Source organism: Netta rufina (assembly GCF_964035555.1).
Source record: "Netta rufina genome assembly, chromosome: 8".
Classification (NCBI taxonomy): Eukaryota; Metazoa; Chordata; class Aves; order Anseriformes; family Anatidae; genus Netta; species Netta rufina.
In genome coordinates, this window is record NC_140131.1 from 26,643,876 (window position 1) to 26,660,227 (window position 16,352).

General features: G+C 41.3%; 1 protein-coding gene across 1 annotated transcript in view; it reads left to right on the top strand.

The window, feature by feature from the left end:
- The window catches only part of VAV3 (vav guanine nucleotide exchange factor 3), a gene marked incomplete at its 5' end in the record, with an annotated part of 160,739 nt that overhangs the window by 13,952 nt on the left and 130,435 nt on the right, over positions 1-16,352 (top strand). Inside the window, one exon of the mRNA XM_084290678.1 lies at positions 12,719-12,835. Coding sequence (XP_084146804.1) covers positions 12,719-12,835 — 117 coding nt within the window. The remainder of the gene's footprint in view (positions 1-12,718; positions 12,836-16,352) is intronic.

The window sequence follows — 16,352 nt, forward strand, 5'->3', positions numbered from 1 at the left end:
TCACATTTGGCATGGAGCAGGGGCAGGTAAAGCAGGCTGCTCGCTGCCACTGATGTGCTCCACTTAAACTCCTGCTGTGGTGTAGCAAAGGGCTTGGGGTGACAGCCCAGGTAACCTTAGAGTGCACTCTGCTGCATGGATTTCGCTATATTTGCCCTGTTTTAGGTGATCTAACACCATTTTGTGCCCTGGAATTTTGATTTCAAATTCTTTGTTTTCATAAATATGCTTCGTCATGAAGCCATGCTTGTGGCTGTTTTACTTAGAGATGCTGGACTGCCATCCTTTGAAGAAGCCGTGGGCTGTTCATCAGTGGGTTTCGAAGGCTGCTGCCAGCGTGGTTCAGCCCTGAGATCAGATGGGCCGCATGTGGAAGTGACGGTTGAATTTCCATGACCGTTCACCCGTTTGCTGCTGCTGAGATTATCACAGCTGCTAATTCATCGTAGTGAAGTAGGTGTTTACGTGATCGATACATCTCCCACACAAGTTTGGGCTGCTTCAGTGATGCCTTTCACTTTGGCAGGCAGCTGGGGTAAGTTAAGCGGAGGCAGCCTGTTGGACAGCAGAGACCTCTGCCAGGACTTGGCTGAAGCATCTTACGCCAGGTTTACCTCTCGCTGCTTACCAGCATACTGAAGGAAGGAAACCTGCTGCTGGTTCGTAAGGGGTCAGCATATTTTAAGCTGGTTTTGTGATTGAATGTTGCCAATGGTAGAATTTGATCTAAACTTTATCAGTTCTCGCATGATAACTACTTTATATATATATATATATATTTTATATATATATGTATATATATATATATAAAAATATATATAAATTATATTTCACTTGGAATTCCTGAATTAAGAGGTTCACGTGTCACTGAAGAAGCAGAGCACAGTTTACGTAACACTGGCTGGATTTGAGAGTGACTCCACATGAAGAACATGGGTATAAATGCATTAGTTTCTACATTGTTAACGTCATATTTTAATTGACTTCTCTCGTTTTCTGGAAGCAGAGAACTATGAATGTGTTTGTGTCCTGTTTATGTCAATATCACAAGAACTGCAGCTGTGGACCAAACCACTGTTTTGTCTTGCTTGGTATCTTGTGATCATCTGGACCTGATTCTTCAGAGCAATAATCTGTTTTGGTAGACATCTGTGGAGGATGTAGCACCCCAGGGTTTTTGCAAAATGCATTTGTAGCAGCTTGTTTTGTGCCCAAAACATTCATTATGCTATTATGCATCATGGCCCATTATGCCACTGCAGTCTTCTGCTTAACCCGCAGCGTGCCTGCGTTGTGCAGTTGTGGCCTCCTGCTTTAACAAGGGCATAACATGACGGGAGCGGGGTGGAGAAGGGCAGCAGGGGTTTTGAAGGTATGAAATGCTTTCTGGTGAGGAACAGCTCAATAGAGAAGGAAGTTTTTTTTCAGCTTTGAGAAGTATCAAGGTAAGAGGAGATCGTGATGGATGTCTGAGGGAGGAAAGACAAAACTGTTTGTTGTCCCTTCCAGTATGGAAGGGGGAATCCAGTGGAAGCAGTAGGTAGCAAGTTCAAAACAAGCACTGGGAGATGCTTCTTCAGCAAACGGAGGTAGAATGTGTGGTCTGCTGGATCTTTCCTTTTTAGACTTCGGGTTGTGTGGTCTATGTAATGGCTTTTAAGTATTTCGGAAAAGCTCTGTCATTAACACTGCAAGTGTCTCTTAATGCTCGTCGGAGGTAATGCAGTACTATAAATGATCAGATTGAATAAGTCAGAAATCGCCCAAATGCCTTCTGTCCTCTCGAAGACTTTCTGTGGTGTTTTAAGATAAAGTATCAGAGTTTTAGATCGCTGTAATTATTTATGGAATAGATGGTATTATACATTTTTCCTCAGCGTAGGTTGAAATAAATATGTAATTTACTTAAATATCTGTGTTTCTGTAGTTAGTGCAGGCCATGAAGGCCCTGGGGTGACAAGGCCTGCCTGAGAACGTGTTCTGGGAGGCAGAGTGCGCTGGTTAACCACATGGGCTGCGCGCGGGGTGTGCTGCAGTCGTGTTGATGAAGAAGAGGAATTGGTGTGCAGTATTTCTGCTTCTAAAACCACTTTACCTGTCTGTGATATCTCAAGACGTTCGATGTAGAGTCTTACTGCCTCAGGCTTCCTGCTTTCCTGGTGCGATCAATTCAGCCTCGTCAGGTGTACGCTGACCCTGGCAGCAAGTTCTGCATTTGCTTGAGCTGTTGGGCTGTGGCAACCCCTAACGAGAGGGGATGGACAGTCCTGCACCTCCACTCGCTGGGGAAATGGCAGGGCAGGCTGCAAGTAAATGCAGGCTTGAGCTTGGTTCCCGTCTTGGTTCAAGGCTGGGTGTTGAGGCACTGGTACGGCACAGTGATGCTCAGTGTCCCTGCTGGGGGCAGAACCACAGCTGGAGCGTTTGGTGAATGAAGGCCACCTGTCTGCAGTCTTCTCATCTCACTAGAGAGTGGGAAGATTGGACGCATCTGGTGCCCATTGAAAAGCGTGTGTGAATCTGGGAATAGGAAAGCAGACTGGATTTGCTTTTAATAGATAACGCATTGCTACTGGGAAATGCTCAACTGCAATGCACGAGGTAATAGAGATTGCAGAAGGATCAGAACCACTCAGCCTGCTAAGTACAATGGTCAATATGTTAAAGCTCCAGAGAACATCACACAGGTGTACAAATGCAGTCAGTTTACTCAGTGAACACTGAGTTTTCACCTCCAATCCTGTAAGTTCACTGCTGGAATTTGTTTCTCAGAGATGCCTATTCCCACGGGTTTGTGGTTTGGGCTTCTCGACGTAGCTGTTCCACTTACGGGGCTGGCAGTCCGTGAAGTGCTCCCTGAGTATGTCAGAAAAGCCTGTCCGTGCTACAGAGAGCAGTAATAGACTACAAACCTGAAATGCTACACTAGCAAAAATAGAAAAGTGGATTCCTAAAATAGAGGACAGCCATGCTTGTTTTGGGGCATTTGTAGAGAGCTGTACTACACCTTTAAGGTCTGGCTAGGAGTTGATCCCGTTACCACAAGAGCTTGGAAAAGCGTACTCAGGCAATTCAAGAAAACACCGTATTTCACAAATCTCATGCCTTAACATGATTGACAGTGAGAATGTTGTTCTTCTGTATTGAAAATCATAGAATATGAGCTTATGTGGTCCGCCAGTAAGAAATGGAAGAGGGTAGGAGTTCTTTGGATTAGGTTCACCTCGAATAGACGCGCCCTAATTTAGGGAAGGTTGTTCAGTTGGGTCAAATTTCCGTGACCAATTCAGTATTGACAGTTTGAGACCTTTCAAAATAAACGTTGAATCCGTCATGTATAAAGTTTGGAAACAGTACTTAAAAGAGCACAAGCAAGTACATACTAATTTTAAAAATTATTAAAAAAAAAATAATAAATAAAAAATCTATACCTTGAGCCTTTCTAAAGGAATTTTGGTGACTGAGATCCAGGTATGGCCTTGTAGGCATGTCCAGGACAGGGGGGCCACAACTTTATCCTTAAAAGTAGACCCAATTCAGATGATGAGTTGAGTTGAACGAGGCTGATTCTTAGGAGTGTGGAAAGGCATAGATAGGTAAAGGGATTATTTTTCTGTAACGAAGCTGAAGTTAAGTGTAGATCTTCTTTGTGAATTCTGGGTGGGGACTTCTATATGAAAATCTTTTGCCACACCTTCTCAGGGCTTCTCACACCCCAAATTAATTTCCCTTCCACAAATAGAGGCAAAAAACCTCTTCTCGTGTTGTTATACTAATGCCAGAGACTTGTAAAAACAAAACAGTCATGAATAAAAGATATAAAGATGCAACGGAAACAGTATCTCAGTGTGCCAGGCCAGCAGTATGAAATGTGTTGGGGGCTCTCTTTACCCTCAGTGTGAAGATCTGTACTTCATACTGAGCTGTAAGCTTTTTCATGGGTTGTGTGGATGTTTTTTTTTTTTTTTTTTTTTTTATCATGAAAACATTGGTGGCAATTTGTTTGAGATGTTCCATCTGTTTTGCAGTTTTCCCATTTCAGGTAGGCTGTAGGTGACATATGTTTCTTCAACTAAGCTGAAGAGTGAATGATCAGAAACCTCATGTTAGAACCCAAAAAAAGGCATCTTAGCAGAAAGTAAGCACCCTTTGCAGTTCTGCCTCCACCAGAAGTGTTTCCCATGGCACGGTTTGAAATAAAATTCCCAGCACAGTGACCGCTATCTCACTGACAATGGCAGTTTTATAAATAGGTTTGCCTGAAGCATTTTAACACCAAAAAGTTAACATGCTGTTCCCTTATGTTAGGCTTTTATTTATTTTTTTCTCCCGTGGTTTAATTATTAGAGTCAAATCTCTTATACAGTGGGAACAACCACTTCACTCTTTTTTTTTTTTTTCAGTCTGTTTTGATTTCTTTTTTAACCTTTGTTTTCAGTGTGGCTCTTCCTTTCCTGTTCCTTTTCCTGTGGTACTCTCTTCATTTCCTTGCTGCTGTTTTTCTCCTATTCCTGTTCTTCTCAGGACAGTTCCGTGTTTCCTTTGTATTCCTGCCTTTTGGATTTGTTCATATAACACCGAGATACTTAGAGGAAGACATCTTAGGGATGCAGCTTCAGGACATTAGACGGATAGGGCTAGTCACTTGGAAAGGTAACTGAGCACAGAAAGCCCCTAGCTAACTGGTGTGCTTTGCATACTTAATACAGTATTCTAATTACTGCTCTTTTTGACAAGATACTGCAGGATAGACTTGTTAAGTCTTGCTAGCAGGGCGCAAAGGGCTCCCCCAAAATTGTTCTTTGCAACAGGATGCTGTCCTGAGCTCCCACCCCTGCCTCTCGCTAATTACACTGATTACTTGGGGAATTCCTGTATGTAGGGCTCTATGCTCAACAAATTGCTCTCTGCTTAGTGACTGTGTGCTTTCCCCAAGCTCTGTTATATTCCTCACCTTGCAACGGGCAAAAGAAAAGGCTTCTTTCTTCCCCCAGCCTGGTGATGCCTGTTCCAGTGTATGTGGTGGGACGTGGAAACTGTTGGCTGAATGGGATTCCGTGACCGTTTACTAGAAGTTGCCAATTTCATGGCTTGTAGGAGAGCTTGATTTAAAAAGCACAGATAATTTAAATGCTTCTTTGGCCTTGCTTTCAATCGGTGCTGTAGTGCCAGCATAGCTGAGGAGAGAGTCAGGAGTACAAGTCCTGATTTTTTTTTTTTCTTTTCCTGACCTCCCTTCACCCCATATCAGTACGAACAAAAGCTCAGCATCCTTTGTGCTTCCTCAGCTTTTTCAAGTTTCAATTTCCATTTTCCTTCTTTGAAGCACAGAGAAGAGCAAATGTACATTAAAAAAAATAAAAATCCTCCATACTCAAGCCAAAATGCAATAGACACAATTGAATAGTAGTCAGTTAGGAATTTTAAGGAGAGCTTTGCCATGAATATTTAATTACTACATTAACTGGGCAAATAAAGAACATGCTATTAATATTCATACTGTGTTAGCAGTGGTTCAAAGGAATTTAATATGTTTTATAGTTCATACAGCATCCTGTGTGTTGTGTAGGCCTTCAAAGAAAGCCTGCATCCAGTAAGGAGTAATGCTACAGATCTCCCTAGCTGCTCTGCCTGTAGGATTTCACACTGAAGCATCCTCTCCGAATTAAGGAATGCCTGCTGTTCTCTGCAAAGCACAACTCTAAGCAAAATTCTTCACCGTTACGTCGTGGCACCAGTCCTGCATGTTCTGCTACCCAGAAAATGATTCCTGCCTTAAGGGGCTATGTGAGCAGCTAATGCACAGGCTGTAAGCAGCTGAGATGCTGCTAACGAGCCTGCCTCTTCCAGAACTCCGTGTGCTGATTCCTGCAGCCTTATTAGCGTGTCTGCTTTGTAACAGAAATAAAAATATTTCTGAACAGTCCCTTCTGGAGGATGAAGGTTAGGAGTATTTAATACTTGGCTCGTTTGCTCCTGTTTACAGCTTTAAAAATATCGAATATCTGAACGATGGAGATGGTTTGCAAATCAAGAGGCCAAATGCAGAACTTAAAATTGAATTCCTTTGGTGTGAGTTGTGTGTTCTTCCTGTGTTTGTTGTTTTTCTTTTTTTTTTTTTTTTTTTTAAAGGTCATTTACAAGTTAATATTTTATCTAAGAGTCAGAGTAATACTCACTTATTACGTGGTTTTGTCGCACTCAAACCCAAGAAGCTCATGAGATGACCTTTTAGTTTTCATTAGCATACTGAAAGTAGGAGCACTCATCCTCTCCCATTGACATGGTCTTCACATTCCTTACGGCCCTGTGCATCACCTGCCTCAGCAGGACTTCAGCTCTAAAAGATCTGTGCAAGAAAAGTTGCACACAGACAATACAAATGTTAAACCTCTGTTCGTGACTTTAATATTGCTTTTCCTTCTTGCTGGCTCAGGAGAAGACATTAATAGATGCTGAATTAAGACTTCATCATTGGGTCCGTACTTCATTCACTGAGAATCCTTACAGCTATTTTTACTGCATATAGTGATAATTACCCCTGTTGGCAGAGCAGAACTAATCTAATCTGCTTTGGCTGCTGAAATCCGTGAAGGAGCCAGGAATGATTTCTGTGATGAATTGTTAACCCTGAGCATGCAGTTCTGCCAGTATCACAGCGGGCCACTGCTTTGTCTGAGTACCCAGTCATCGGATGGTGACAATGGTTTAAAAAAAAAAAAAAAAAGACATTTAATAGAGGTATAGCGTGCAGCTGTTTCGGTAACCCTGCTTTTGGGATGGGTCTGTCAGATGGCATCTGCTGGGAGACTGTCCAGCCTGGCTTGCAAAGAGCCTTTGCTATCAAAGATCAAATCTAGCTGTAAGTACCCAATTTTCTTCCTTTATTGGATACGGCTGAAAGAATTTTACTTTCTGTGTATATTCTCTGCAACAGGGTGGAAATAAAAATGAGATCTTTCTAGTTAATCTTTTCTCATCAGCATCCCCAAAAGTGGGCAGGAAAGGTGAGGAGCCTGTGCTCTGCGCTAAGCGCTGGGGTCTGGGAAGGGCATGGAGGTGTTCCAGCAGGGGTCTGGTCTGTTCCTCTGCTTTTCTGCTGCCTTCTCTTTTTGCTTAATTCTGCTTTCTCTAAGGCCATAAATAAGGACTGACAAAAAAAAGTCTCCCATCTTCACAAGCCTGTATGTGCTTTCTTGCACGCACCATTAGAATTGCACCAAATCAAAAACCAAAAGAAAAGACTGTTCCTTCTGAGGTGCAGGAGCTGAGGCCACATTTGCTCACCTGATTACTTCCCTTTTATATGCTTGCTTTGAATGTCTGGCCTTTCCTCAGCTGTTTTTGTAACTAATGGTTGCTGTTACCCAAGCTGTTGCCCTTTTGGGCTGCATGGCTGATGTGGCTGTATAGGCACAGGCCAGTAGCTGCAGCCATGCAGTTCATCACGTAGTGCTGACGGGCTGGAGGGGAAGCGTTCAGAAGTCTCTCTCATTGACAGGCCCCGCTCTTCCCAAAGGAAGAGTGGTAAGGTGGTTTGAGAGGGCGACTGGCTACCCCAAAATCCTCTTTTCCTGTGCTTTTACTTCTTTCATAGCTCCTACAGGGCCGCTGCTGAGTGAGTGGCCGCAGTGCTGGCGGTTATGGGGAGCCTCCTGCAGCCTGCGTAGAGCTGGGACTGCGGCATCACAAGGCCTGCAAAGTGTGGTGATGGAGGGGTAGCTGCGGGATGTCTGGAAGAGTAATGGTGCCTGTTTAAGAAGCAGTGGAATCTAGTTTGCCAGCTTATTTTTAAAAGGAGAGGAAAAAAAACACCTTCCCCCTGACATAGAGTAACAGTGGGCTGCTTTGTATTCCTGCCCGTTTGTAGCCGAGCGCCTCTTCAGGCTGTCTGAGGTGCTCGGACTTCTGTTGGGTCTGTGCTTAGTGTTTGGTCCTGGCTTGTCCTGCATGCTATGAATGGCTGTTGGTACGGGTACAAATATGAGGAAAGCTTGCTTCCTTGCTTATGGCAAAAGCCCTATAATAAAAGGAGAAATAAAGATGAATTTCTGTGTTTTCCACTCTTAGCAATTAAAAAAAGAAGTCGTAAGTGTGGATTAGAATTCTGCCCGCTCTAAATACTTGTCGTTTCTGGACCTGGGTTTTCACTTGCCTGACTGGTGTTGCTATGTTGGAATTTCATATAAATGTCTAACGGCAGAATTTGATCTTCAGAGCTCTTTGTGTTGGTCTCTGAACTCCCTTAGGAATACTTTTAGTACAAAAGGTATGTCTGGGTATGAATATGGTCTCTACCAACAGACCTTCCTTCCATTGAAGTACTTCATTGCTAAAACATATTTTCTGAGAAATACCTCTACCTCTATAGAAATAGAGGGAATAGGAAATTGATTTTTTTTCTTTTGCATTTCGTGTTTCACTTCATTAGAGGACTGGCTAGAGAAATCAGTCTTCCCTCTGGGCAGCTATAGTCCTGCCTGTGCTTTTTGTGTCTAATAAGTCATTTCTATTCAATTCCCTTTGTAAAGTCTTTCTATACATTTCTGTCAGCACCCATAACCATGCGCTGTGTTGGAAAGCCTGAAATAAATGCTGCTTTTTGTGTCGAGTAGCAAGCGTTACAGTAGCAAACAGCATGCTTTTTCTGTGGAACTAAGTATAATTTGGTTTGCCCACTCTTATCCAATTTAAGTTCTTACAAATACAGTACCAATTACATAAATCATATCTGTTGCTTTTTTTTTTTCTGGGTGGTAGATTTTTTTTGCAAACTTGTTCTTTGTTTCTTCAGTTCTATACATATTACCTTAATACCTCTTGCAAAATTAAATGCAGTGCAGAGCAGACCAGAGGCCGCTAAAACTGATCTGTTGCCTTAAATAACACAAGGGCTTATCAAAGGAGTGGTAACATCTCAGCAGCCCTGACAATGACAACATCACCCGTTTGTAGAAGTGTAAGTACCTGTGTGGTGGCGCACCCAGGGTGCTTTAGAAATATCTTGATAATCTGCACACATTTTGAAAGGAATTTTTTCCCCCTTGTCATATTAAACATATCTCGTGGCAATATTTCTCCAGCCTTGCTGCCAGATGAACATCCATTTCTGTGCGGGGGGTGGTGGGGTTGGCTGGAGCTATCCCCCGTTTCCACCTGTTTGCAGGGTCCTGGCCATCCCTATGGATGGTGATTTTTGATGGTGCGTCTCTGTGTGCACTCTTCTCTTGTGCTACACCTGAAGAAGAGACAGACGAGCTTTATTTTTCACTGGTGTACGTGTTTTGGGACTTGTGGCTTGAACCATCCTACTGCAATAATTTTGTTTAGCAATCCACATATTAAGATTCCTAGGTTGTGGTGTCCTAACATAGCAATGAACCCTTTGCAATGAACCCCTTTTTTAAAACAAACAAACAAACAAAAAACCGCTTTTTTTATAAGTATGTTTTTAAGTTACCTTCTACTGAAGAGGCACCAGTTCTTGAACTGAAAGACAACATTTCCTGTGGAGGAGACTTTCAGAGATGAGCGATGTCTAGCTCTCCTTGCATCTGTATGAGAACTGCTCGTCATGCCTTTGATCTCCCTGTGGTGTACCAAAGCATAATGTTTTTGTTTGAAAATGAAACACAAAAATGTAGTAGGTATCCAAATATCCTGAGGACTGTACATATAAGTGAGAGACTGCAGACTGATGCTGCCTTTTATTGCCAGCGTGAAGGGTTGTCTTCTGTAGAGCTTCCTCAGTTTTACGTGTGTGCACTTTTTTTTTTTAATTTGGAGGTTTCTTTTACTAATTTGCACTTCTTCATACAATAACCACAGTGATAAAAATCTTTGTTTTCATTGAGAAAATTGTTTCTGTAGATGATTGCAATATAACATTCTGGAAAATTTTCTGAAAGCTTTCTGAATAGTATAATTAAGTGACTTTTGGAAAATATAAGTAGCATATAACATGCTTTGTAAATATTTTATTTTCTCATATGCTTTATTCAAAAATATGTGCATATAATATGAACATAGCTTTAGTAGTCTGAGGTGCATTCAGGTAGCTACTGTGGTTAGCTTAATAGTTCAGAAATAAGCCTTTCATTTTCAGTTTTGCAAGAGCTAATTGATGGCTCATGAATCATGAGATGCTCAGCTAAACCCACTGAGGTTTCTTTGGACTAGCAGAGGTTGGTCTGTGTTGTCCGGAGGCCTGTTCTGGTGAAGGCACCGTTTGGCACGCTGTAATTGATGATGTGGTCCCATCCCAAGTGCAGGTAGATTTGACAAACGCGCAGTCTGTGGTTTCTGGATCCTACAAGAAATGCAATGTAACTGCCGTGTTGTCTTGGGGTTATTGAATATTAGATTAAAATTATGTCAAGCCTGTTTAACATATGATACATGATAAATGCAATTTGCCACCTAATGAATTGGTGAGTATTGAATACAAAACAAAATGGGGGGGTGGGAGGAGGACTGGAATCTTTTTTGGTTTTTCTGTTAGAACATACCTAAGGATTTCATTTCTTACTTGCAACGTAGGTGCTTTAACATTACCTAGCCCACTGTTTTTAAAGGCAAACTTTATTTCATGTAATTTGCTTTCCCATCTGTCTTCTGTTATAGGAGGCCTCTGTTAGGGAAACTTGAAGAAGTTTTGCAGGGTGGGAAGAGCATTTTGTTTGTGTGTACCTGCTGATGCGTTGAGCACTTCTTAGCTACAATAAAAGGCCAAATGCAGCTCCTGGAAATACCTGTGGTGAATCTAGGCCAGATTTCAGGCCCATGACAGCTCCCGTCTTTCCCTTAACTTTAGGTTTTCTTTAGAGGTAAACAACTTAATACAGCTGTGAGCTTTTTGTTGGGAAATGGCATCGCTAATGATCCTAAATTCAAAAATTTCTAGGTGCTAAAAAGGCAGCTGGGTGTTTTCAGTGAGGAGAGAAATTAGCAGCTGTGAGAATTTCACTGCAAGTAAATCAGTATTTAGGCTGAATCAGTACTCTGCATGGAGAAACCTCGTAGCCTTTGGCTTGTAAGAACGATAATAATAACAAAAAGAAAAGGATTGCTGTTCTGTACTCATCCTCTGGCACTTTCTGACAGGGCTAGGGTGGAAGGAGTGCAATGCCTTGTATCTGTTAGCAGGCTGTATCTCCTAACTGTGTAATTGTGACTTGGAAACTGTAATTCGTGTGAAAGCAGAGACACTGGTGATACTGACTGAGCAATCTAGGCACGTTTCCTCAAATTTTGGCAGGTGTCACTCAGGCCAGTGTGACTGCAGTGTGCTGACTGGGCAGCCGTGGCCGCAGCCCGGCACCAGCTGCCTGGAGCAGGTGTGGGCCTGTGGACGGCGCTGAGGGGAGCCCGGGCCGAGGTCCCAGCTCTGGTGGCCCTTTAGGCCCTGTGTGGATGTCATCAGTCTCACCAGGGCTCATCCTGCTTGCCTTCCTGTGAGCTCCAGCTCGTGTGGTGATGGCTTCTGTGGCACTTTGTGGGGAGCTTGGCTGTAGCCTTGTCCTCAGCCCCTGGAGTTGTCCACTCTTCGGGTTTCTCCTGTTGATCGGTGCTTTTACATGTATAATTTCTGAATCGGTCTGATCCACCAGGTGCCCTGCTTTTCCTGTACCTGGTGGGTTAGCTCCGTCTCAGACGTGAAGTCAGGCTCCCTGTTGCGTTGGTGTTTCGTTGTCTCAGGCTGAAGGCAAAGCAGTGACCCGTTTCGTATGACTGAGCAGTCTGGGTACTGCTTTGCACTCCGGATGTGTATGGTTGTGACACTTGTTCTGTATTAATTCCAAAAATACTGTTTTTATGTAAACAATGTGAAGTCGGAACTTGCAGCAATGCTATGATCAGTCGTAATGTAAACAATCCACATGTTACCAATCCACTACAATGTGGAGAGCTCCAGGAACTCCGCTCTAATAGCGAGCTGCTCTATAGGTACCTACCAAATGCATATTCACAGCACAGTGCTGTGTTATTTGAACTGCCATTGCTTATAAATACTGTGTTTTGCTTTGTACTCTACTGCATACAGGATCTGAAGGACTGGGCAATGACAGCTTTGTGGTGCTAATGCCCTTGTAAGCAGACAAAGGGGGAAACAGCCCTTGGTTCAGTACAGAAATCCAGGTGGTTTGAGGATATTACATTTCCAGTAGATAAATTGTAGAGTACTTTCAACTACAAATTTCATCTCCTCTTGTGGTCCACATGGAGAGTGTGTATTCATAATGTCTTTACTGTACTAAATTTGTATGTGTGATCAGTAGACATTCAAACTAGACTCTCACCTTAACAACTGAAGATACTGGATGTGTATGTAGAACAACTTCTTTGTATGAATAGCTTTATTAAGGTATAGCTTTATTTGAAACCCTGCAGTCTTACTTTCGTTCTACATTTTCTTGTCTGTCTAAAACTGAAAAGTAAGTCTGCTTGTAAAGTAACTTGTATCTAGTAGCATATTGCCATTTCTTTGTTTACGTAAAAAGAAAATTCTCCATTCAGAATTTGGTTAACACTTCTGAGTCTGAAGGGAATATTTGACTGAATTATGAAGTTCATAGCATAGTGGAAGTGCTGACTTAAAACAAACCAAACTAAAAATAATTGAGTTCATGCATTTTATAATATATTTGTGACCAAAGAGAGCATACACGTTTCTGATTGATTCACTTCATACTTAGCATTTTTATTTTCTTTCCCCTAGTTTCTTTGCTTGAAGAACATAAGGACCTTCCTTTCAGCATGTTGTGAAATATTTGGGATGAAGAAAAGTGAGCTTTTTGAAGCATTCGATTTGTTTGATGTAAGAGACTTTGGAAAGGTAAGCATTCTTTTATCATTATATCCTGAGTGGCACCCATGTTCTGCTGCTTGAGGATGGAAGACTTTTTTGGTAGATGTGGGGCAGAAATTGTAACTAAGGGATGGGCGTTCACTGGGGGAAGAACCACAGTGGGGAAGAATTAAGAAAGCAGAGGAATTAAATTGAAATTGGAGGTCTAATAAAGAGTAGAGGAAAATCCGTGGTGGAAATTTTTGAAGGTGTGAAAAGTAGAGAGAAATTAAACATGATTGAAAGATGCTGAGTTAAAAGTGGATGTGAAAAGTATGTGAAGATGGCAAAATGTGGGTGAGCACTACGTGGTGAAATCACTTCTGATTTAAAAAAAAAAAAAAAAAAAAAAAAAAGTGGAATCAAACCCTGGGCCTTTTCATTGTAAGACCATGTGATACACAGCATGTTTCTTCTGTCTCAAGCCCTTGAAATTTGTTCATGTATCTTCCCTTGCAATTTTGTTTGCTGCCAGTTGTTTTTTCAAGCTATTGGGTTTTCTAGCCGGCTGTAAAGCTCATGTACAGCTGTGGTAGGTTAATGTGACTATTCTAATTTACACAGCCATAAGTATAGTCTTCTCTAAACCTGTCACTAGTTATTCTATATATATATAAGATTTTTCCAGTATATTGTTCACAGCCTCCCACGTATCTGTTTGATCTGTCGTTGCCAGCATATGTTCAGTTCAACTTCGGTTTCTGCTTTTGAGTCATACGGTATCATTACCCTATTTCCACAGAAAATGATCTAGAATTTACCTGAGGTAGTAGCAAAAATAGTTATGTATTCAAATTTGTTATATTTCAAGCATTATTTCATTTTTTTTAAGGTATGGTACTTTCACTAACTTTTATGTGCTGCCCTTTTTGTAAGTAGATGCAGAGGTAAATCTGATCTAAGAGTGCTGGCATGAATCAGGGCTGCAGTGTGACTGAGTGTTTGACAAGGCTCAGTGAATAGTATTAACCCAAATATCCTTTTCTGAATCTTTTGTCAGGTTTTTGGTCCTTTTTCATTTTTTTTTTAAACAGATAAAGCTGGTAATCTCACTTGTTACTTCTGGATGTTGAATGTCTTTTGTCATAAATTATATTTAAAATAAAACATTTGTTAAAACGGTCTTTTTACAAATTTAGTACGTTTCTTATTTTAGAAAAAAAAGTCCTTTTGTGCAAGTAGCAGAGGAAATAGCTGGTTTTGACTGTCTTTGTGCAGTATCAATGCTTCATTCAGGTATTTAGTAAATCAGATATCTTAACGTTTGCATCAAATCTTTGACGTGTATGCCTAATGTCTTTTATTATTGTAGTTTCTAATTCATTGATTGTTTTCATGTTTCCTGCTACATGAATGTACCCAGCCTGTTTTTAAGCAGTCTGATTTTGAAGAAATATTTTGCAGTACAAATTATTGCTGTATAATTGAATACAAGTAAACAAGTTCTGAATTAAGGCTGAATTTAGCCCAGCACAAATGTTTCTGACACTCTTTACTTGTAGTTGTAACAGAGTTTATTTTAGAACATGTTTTTATGTAAGTAGAATAACTTGTTTAAAACAACAACAACAAAAAACAAGTCTTCCATCCAAGATATTTACCATTTCCAATCCCAAAGTAAAATTAGATCCAGAGACTTGAAGTTGTTCTGCTTCTGCTGCCACAATACAGCTTAAATGGACTTAGTATTCCTGGTACTGTTATTTTAGTATTATGGGTGGTGATGTGCTTGCTTGCAAGCAGTGTTTTTTGTAGTCTTGGCCTGTTCAGTGGCCATTGTCACCTTTCGTGCAGAGCTGCCAGGTAAAACTACAGCAACAAATTTGGAAGACATGGGTCTGTGGGATTCTTTAGCGAGATGAACTGTGTGTGAAGTAACAGCTGCTTGTGCAGAGGTGGAGATGACGAACTGAACAAGCCTGTGCAATCCTTCCAAAAGCTGTGCAGGGCACACCTCTGGGCGCATAATGGCTCTGCTGTTCAGCTGCTGGCATTACACGCTTGTGTGACTGCTTGCATGCAGGTGAAGGTTGCAGTGTGCAACAGGTCTGTTGATCTGTATTTTTTTTACTAGCCTCTGCAATAGCATTATGCTGAGTGAGTTCTATAATTTAAGTTACATGTTTGCACGGTTAGCTTGAGAGCATTTGAAGTGGCATGGGATTTCATTTCTCATAAAGTACCTCTTTGGAAATTCTGATTTGCCATTGCTAGTGTTGGGAATAAGCAAACTTAGTTTTCCAGTTGTTTTTTGCTTCTGAACTTTCCCCTTAATTATTATTTATTCCTGTGAATAACTGCTCAAATGTAGTCCTAAATCTCCAGCTTGCTTGAATTCGAGTTGCATATTGTACATATACAAAAGGCCAAAAAAGCAGCGCCCCAGATTCTTCCTGCTACTGCATGCAGCTAGCTAACTTTGCTGTTTCTAAAAATAATTCTTCAAACTGCTCTCCCTAACTATGCCCAAAATATGAATGATTACAGGCAAAAACAAATAACATAGGAAGGCTTAGAAAGCCTCTGAGACACAAGTTTCTCAGACTGTTGACCCAAATGGGTGTTGTTTGTGTGATTTCCACAGCTTCTGAAACATCTGAATACCCAGGGAGCCAGACAGGAGCTGTCTTGAGTTGTCAGAAGTTGGCAAGTACTTTTCAGTGCTGAGATGTAAATAAACTGTTGCTGAGGTGATGCGAAGCCTTACATAGTTGGTACTTTTAAAATTTCCAGTTAAATTTAAGTAGTTTTTTTTTAAACCCAGACACCTGAGTTTGTGATCTTAGGATAAAATTCTGCTTTATGACAGATTTTAATGAGTAAGCACACTAATGGGGGGAAGATGAGAAATGTGTCAACTGTAAATGAGCAATATGCTTTCAAGGAACTAAGGTTGAAATGGAAAAAACATGCCCTAGTGATCAAAATCATCTGTTTTTGAAATATATTTGTCAATTTTTTTTTTTTAAAACAGTGGAGCAAAGCCCTGTGCCATGGCGGTAGTAGCTGTATGCTGTCAATATAGTCATAGGCCTCTTACCAGCCTTGGGAAACACTGGTTACAAAATGTTTGACTATAATGGTGAAACTTATATTTAATAGCTCAGGGTAAATGAATTGCTTTCAGATATTATGTCAAAACATACGAAAATTTGACTTGAACTTTGTGCTCTGCTTTGGAGAGACTTTGATCTCTATGATTAGAGTGAAGGAAGGGTGTATGCAGTTACTTTTATGGAAAGTAGGGCTGAAGCAGCAGCATGTACAGAGTGAGGGACAGGTGAAGAAAGAGGGAAGCAGGCAATCCCACGAGGGTGACTTCAGTGCGTAAGTGCTGTGTAAGTATTGGCATCAGCTGTTTCAGCTGTTAAAGGATGAGGGTTTTCTTCTGTTTCAAATCTAGCACAGAATTTCTGTTTTGTAGACTGACAACTTGAAAAAGAGAGGGGATAAATCACATGGAAATGGAAAGGTTCTCAAACCATGCTTTCTGAGCGTAAAACCC